Source organism: Prionailurus bengalensis, chromosome A2, assembly GCF_016509475.1.
Source record: "Prionailurus bengalensis isolate Pbe53 chromosome A2, Fcat_Pben_1.1_paternal_pri, whole genome shotgun sequence".
Lineage (NCBI taxonomy): Eukaryota > Metazoa > Chordata > Mammalia > Carnivora > Felidae > Prionailurus > Prionailurus bengalensis.
The window spans coordinates 19,226,526-19,232,525 of NC_057348.1; the positions used below are offsets into that span (position 1 = coordinate 19,226,526).

Consider the following 6,000-nt stretch of genomic DNA (forward strand, 5'->3'; position numbering starts at 1 on the left):
CAACCCTTTATACTTTCTGGTGTGGAATTTGTAGGCTGTGCTGAAGACACAGAATGAAGAGGCCCTAAAAGATGGTATATACATTTATCAGAACTCCTCAAACTGGGAGTGGCTCAGTCGCTTGAATGTCGACTCTTCGTTTTGGCTCAGGTCATGATGTCGTGATCTGAGCCTGGAGCCTGTTTCAGATTCTGTCTCCCTCTCTCTCTGCCCCTCCCCCACTCACGCTCTGTCCCTCTCTCTCTCTCTCAGTCTCTCTCTCCCCCCCCCCCAAAAATAAATACTAAAAAAAAAAAAAAACTCCTCAAACTACATTAAAATGGGTGCAGTTCATTGTTTATAAATTATATCTTAATCTATTTTTTAAAAGTGGTGTTAGTTTAGGGTCTCTAGATAGGTCAAATAAATAGCATCTCTTTCCTGCACAGCTTTTAAAATCAATGAAGGAGTGTTGGATAGGGCTGCTGAAATGACATCTTTTACTATTAGAGGCTAGGTTGGAGGAAGTAGTTTAGTTTAGAGCTAAATGGACTTGCTGCCTAGATCACATAATTAGGCAGACTCACCTACACAGCCACAGGCTTCACTGACTGGGCTAGGTCTTATGTGACCATTAGGAATCCTCCTTTGGAGTTCTACTGGAGAGCACCTCCTCCTCAGAAGAGGAAAACACAGCTGTGAGTCAAGCACAGTAGCTCATTTCTTCTCAAATTTACCAGTTGGAGAAGCCACTGCTTCTCAAGAAGAGTATTTGAAGTAGCAAGAGATTCCAGGAGTTACCAGTTGAACTCCCTTCACATTAGAAGGAATATCAGGAGGGACGCCTGGGTGGCTCAGTCAGTTAAGCGGCCGACTTCGGCTCAGGTCATGATCTCACATTCCGTGGGTTCGAGCCCCACGTCGGGCTCTGTGCTGACAGCTCAGAGCCTGGATCCTGTTTCAGATTCTGTGTCTCCCTCTCTCTGTCCCTCCTCCGTTCATGCTCTGTCTCTCTCTGTCTCAAAAATAAATAAACATTAAAAAAAAAAATTAAAAAAAAAAAAAAAAAGGAATATCAGGAGTAAAGTGAAGCTTCCCTACTACCCAACCCCCTTAGATGGAAATCTCAGATCTTTTATTCTGCTAACCAACAGGGAAGGTTTAAAGAAAGAGGAAATGATCGCAGGGAAAAGCTCCAATCTTTTGACTCTCCAGAAAGGAAGCGAATTAAATACTCCAGGGAAACTGACAGGTAAGCCGGGAACTTTTCACTCAGCCTAGGCCACAAGGCCTAATGGTGAAACCATCTTTCTCCAGCTGTGCTGCTCTTTTTCTTTTAGGGGTAACTGAGGTTAGTGGGAGCAGGTTCTGTCTGAACTCCTTGAGCATAAGGTTCACTCCAGCCTCTGACCACCTGGCTTTACTCGGGAAATATGTATGTTTGCATGGAAGATTCCTGGCTGCTTAGCTGCTTGAAGCCAGGGCTGGAGTGGCCATGGCTGGTAACTCTTTCTCTCCTCATCAGTAATGCTACGCCTCCTATGGACCTGATAAGAACGTCACTGTCTCGGGCTTTTTCTCTAGGGAACCTCCATTCTCACACATAGGCACTGAATGGATAGCTGGCTGCTGATAGATGTACATGATCTCTAGATTCATGTGCTTGTTTCTAGTCAGATAGTCCTGAGTCATGAGCCCAGAGTTATGTAGAATTTGTTGATAACGCATTGTGTACAGGTACTGCACTAAGCGCCAGTAATACTCAGGTGGACAAGACATATATTATCCTTGACCAACTGAACATAGGACAAGGAAGGTTTAGGTGATGCTGTGTCTTGTACAGCAGACATAGAAATCCAGTGGAGAAGGAACGGGCATTTCAGTTGGAGGAAACTGCATACACTGTGGATGAAAGTAGCTTGATGGAGGGGCGCCTGGGTGCCTTAGTTGGTTAAGTGGCCAACTTCAGCTCAGGTCATGATCTCGCAGTTTGTGGGTTCGAGCCATGGATCGGGCTCTGTGCTGACAGCTCAGAGCCTGGAGCCTCTTCGGATTCTTTATCTCCCTCTCTCTCTGCTCCCCACCTCCACTCCTGCTCTGTCTCTCTACCTCTCAAAAGTAAATAAACATTTTAAAAATTAAAAAAAAAAAAGAAAGTAGCTTGATGGAACTGGACACTGGGGATATATGGCTGAGTGACAGGAGATAAGGCTGGCTCAGTAGACAGAGGCCAGTTCATGAAGTTCATACTCCTTGAACACCATGCTAAGACTTTGCCTTAGGGCTGTGGGAGGTTATGAAATGATTTTAAGCAGGGCATTGTTCTGGTGAGACTTGAACAGGTATATGTGTTGGTAGGTGAAAGAGCTAATAGCCAGGGTAGGTTATGAACATGGGAATGGGGAAGATCACTGATGGAGAAAGGCCCCAGAAAAGAGTTGATGTGGTCTGGGGCTCTGGCATTCCACTTATTTGCTGACCATCCACAGTAAGAGATTTATTTAATCATGGCCCAATAATCATGTGTGTGTAAGTACCTGAAAAAGAAATCTTCATGGAAAATACTTCCTAGGGGCACCTGGTTGGCTCAGTCAAGTGCCCTACTCTTGATTTTGGCTCAGGTCATGGTCTCATGGTTCATGAATTCGAGCCCCCGCGTCAGGCTCCATGCTGACACTGTGGAGCCTGCTTGGGATTCTCTTTCTCCCTCCCTCCCTGACCGACCCTCCCTCCCTGACCGACCCTCTCTCTCTCTCTCTCTCTCTCTCTCTCTCTCTCTCTCTCTCTCTCAAAATAAATTTTAAATAAACTTTATTTAAAAAATATTTCTTTATGTAATAAAACTCTGATATTTTTATTCTAGTTTTTTCTGTTTGTGTTCTTAGGAAATGCTAAGGAAGGACCACTTAATCAATGTAACCCCCTATTAGGTCATTCTCCACAATTTGAAATATACTGGACTAAGGAAATGGTAAAGGGGTCCATTAGGAGAAGGAAGAGCACCTTAGCTCTGAGTTAGTTGGGCTGGGTGCAGGAGGACACCCTTTTGTATTCTGGCACCAATCATACCACATTCTACAGGTTCTCTTCCTTCTTAGTCTTCTCTCCTGCTTCTCTTGGTTTTCTGGGAAATTCCAGATCTTCTCCAGGACTCTGCCCTCAATACTTTTATTCTTGCTGCTCCACCCTCTTGACCTGGACTGTCTGAGGTACCCAAAACCTCAGCCATCACTAACAGGCTAACAGGTCCTGTGACTACATCCCAAGGCCATTCAGGTTTCTGGGTGCAAAATTACCCATTGTATTTACCTCCTGGGCATGTTCTTTTAGAGACCTCTTAGGGTCTTCACATTAAAAAATTACTCAGTATTGTATCATATATCATACTCCAGCCCTGCTAAACCTGCTGTGTTCCTTTTTCGGAGTAGTAACGTCACTGCATCCTGGTCTACCTGGTCTGACCCAGTCTTACTCCTTTATCCCCTATGTTGTTACTGGCCACATCCCTAATTAAGCTTTGTCCCCCTTTCTAGCTCACCTCCAAAGTAGACTCCTTACTCTCAATCTCTGTTCTTCAATCCTCAGTGTACTCTCTACCCTGCCACCAAAACCATCTTTATGAACAGAAATCTCTAAAACACACTTTTTTTGTGAAGGTATACCTTGCTTAGAGGGAGGCCTAGAGTTCAGGTGTTGTGTTGTTTTGATTTGTTTTGTTTTTTGTTTTTACCTGAAGGATGCAGTCCAGAGTCATGATTGAGCGTGACGTTCAAGGCTACTTCTCCTCTCCTGGACAAATTGTATTCTTTCACTTCTTACTTGTGGCCTCCTTTCCTCTCATGCTTTTGGTCCGTTCAGATGTGCCTTCTTGTTGAAATTCATCATTTTTGGTGATACACCTTCAGAGTTTGTGTTTTCTCTGCTGTTTCCATAGGAGATATCTCCTGGTGCCACATCCATGGCTGAGCTCTTCAATGTGTTATAAGCATCTGTGGACATATTATCCTCATAGCCTTCCCCATGAACAGGGTCAGGTCTTGGTCATCTCTGTACATCCCCAGGACAAACCCTGTTGCATAGACAGTAGGCACAAAAATATTGTTTAAAATACTTAAGAGGAAGCAAATCTGAATCAAGAGGACAGAGGTTTCTATTAGGCTCACAAATGGTCACTTTGAAAGTGTTGGTGTCTAAGTATTTCTGCTGCTTTTACAGTGATCGTAAACCTGTTGGTAAAGAAGGTATTGACAGTAGCAACAAAGGAGGCTGTGTCCAACAGACCACTGGCTGGAGGAAGGGGGCAGGCCTTGGATATGGCCATCCTGGATTGGCTTCAGCAGAGGAGGTGAAATGGTTTCCATCTTGTTGGGGGTGGCGTGAACCTGGAATATACTTTCTCTCACTTTGGCTTGGAGCTGTCTTTGCCTTTTAGCTAGGCTTTCTCCACTGCTGGTGAAGGACACAAGAGCTGAAGGAGCCCATCAGTCTTGATTACTGGATTCTAACTAGGCATTCTGGGCCCTTTGTAGTTTGGTTGGGAGTGGGAATGGGGCTCATCTTACTCTTACATGGAGTAAGATGGAAAGTATGGGAATCAGGCAGTTTGAGACTGACAGATCGTGTGGTGAAAAGAACCAGGGAACCCATAATAAAAAGTCCACAAGCATCTCTGAGAGGCATTGTCATCAGAGGAGTTAAAATGGCTACAATTTAAGGAGCATGAAGTTAGTTCTGTTCCCATGAAGGGCTTTGCCCCTCATATTTCAGAAAGAGAAGAGAGAAAAGGTGATGGGAGGGAACATTGCCCATTTTGTGTTGGTTTGGTTCCCCTCTGAAACACCAGCTATAGGAGATAGGAGACTGGTTTCCCCTATGTCTGGTATTGAATCCTGTAGCCTGAGGCCATAGCTCCACTGCCCTCCTTATTCATCTTGGGTGTTGTTGTTTTTTTTTAATTAATTAAACATTCTAAAAAATTCTCCTATATCCTGTTCTTTACTGGTCCAGAAATGCTTGTGATCAAAGGCCAGCCCTGAGGCTAATTAATTCATAGAGCTCACTTCATTGTTTGTCTTTGTGTTACAGACTGAAGGCCGGATGAGGGGGCCCAGTGTAGGGGCTCCAGGAAGAACCAGCAAGAGACAGTCCAACGAGACTTACCGAGACGCTGTGCGAAGAGTCATGTTTGCTCGGTATAAAGAACTAGATTAAAGAATGGAGGAGAGGCAAGTCCCATAGGACACAACCTCCTTCTTGTTTTGTTTGTCCGTCTCCTTTTGTTTTGTTACTGTTCTTGCTGCTAGAACTTTTTTAAATAAACTTTTTTTCAATGTGATTTTTTTGGTTGTTACATTTTTCTCCCATAGATGGGTGGGGTGGGGCTTATGGTAGGAGAGAGAGTGTGCCTTGGTGCAGCCCATTTGAGGTGACATTTAAATGGCAGCAAGTACTACCATGAGCCCTGGGACACGGCCTGCTGTCAGTGTGAGTGGAGGCGTTGCTGTGACCTTTGAACTTTAACTTGTGTGAGTACTGTCAGGTTTTTAAAGTTACTTTCTGTATCTATTTAGTGGAAATAGCACCTCATTAGGTCCTCTTCTGACTTCCCTATTTTTGGGATAGGGGCAGTGTGACAGTTCTTTTTCTGGGGACCTGCTGGGTGCTCAGTGCATCACAGGTACGATGACCACAATGAGTTGGCATAGTAAGAATTATCACTGGGACGCCTGGGTGGCTCAGTCGATTAAACCTCTGTCTCTTGATTTCAGTTCAGGTAACGATCTCATAGTTCTTGAGATCAAGCCCTACATCTGGCTGTATGCTAGGAGATTCTCTCCCTTTCTCTCTACCCCTCCCCTGCTCACTCTCTCTCTGAAAATAAATAAATAAACTTAAAAAAAAAAAAAAAAAAAACTCTTCTATGGGAGGCCTACATGGTGCCGCTGGAGCCACCACCGTGTCTCTAGTGATCCCTGAGAAGTTCCAGCACATTTTGTGAGTACTCAACACCAATATCGATGG

General features: G+C 44.4%; 1 protein-coding gene across 8 annotated transcripts in view; it reads left to right on the forward strand.

Annotated features, from left to right (window-relative positions):
* Positions 1–5,314, forward strand: part of RBM6 (RNA binding motif protein 6) — a 105,854-nt gene extending 100,540 nt beyond the window's left edge. For all 8 annotated transcript variants that reach the window (XM_043590441.1, XM_043590443.1, XM_043590440.1 and 5 more), the window contains 3 exons: positions 1,134–1,231; positions 4,195–4,324; positions 5,065–5,314. In XM_043590441.1, coding sequence (XP_043446376.1) covers positions 1,134–1,231; positions 4,195–4,324; positions 5,065–5,190 — 354 coding nt within the window. In that variant the 3' untranslated portion in view covers positions 5,191–5,314. The remainder of the gene's footprint in view (positions 1–1,133; positions 1,232–4,194; positions 4,325–5,064) is intronic.
* Positions 5,315–6,000: the final 686 nt, after the last annotated feature.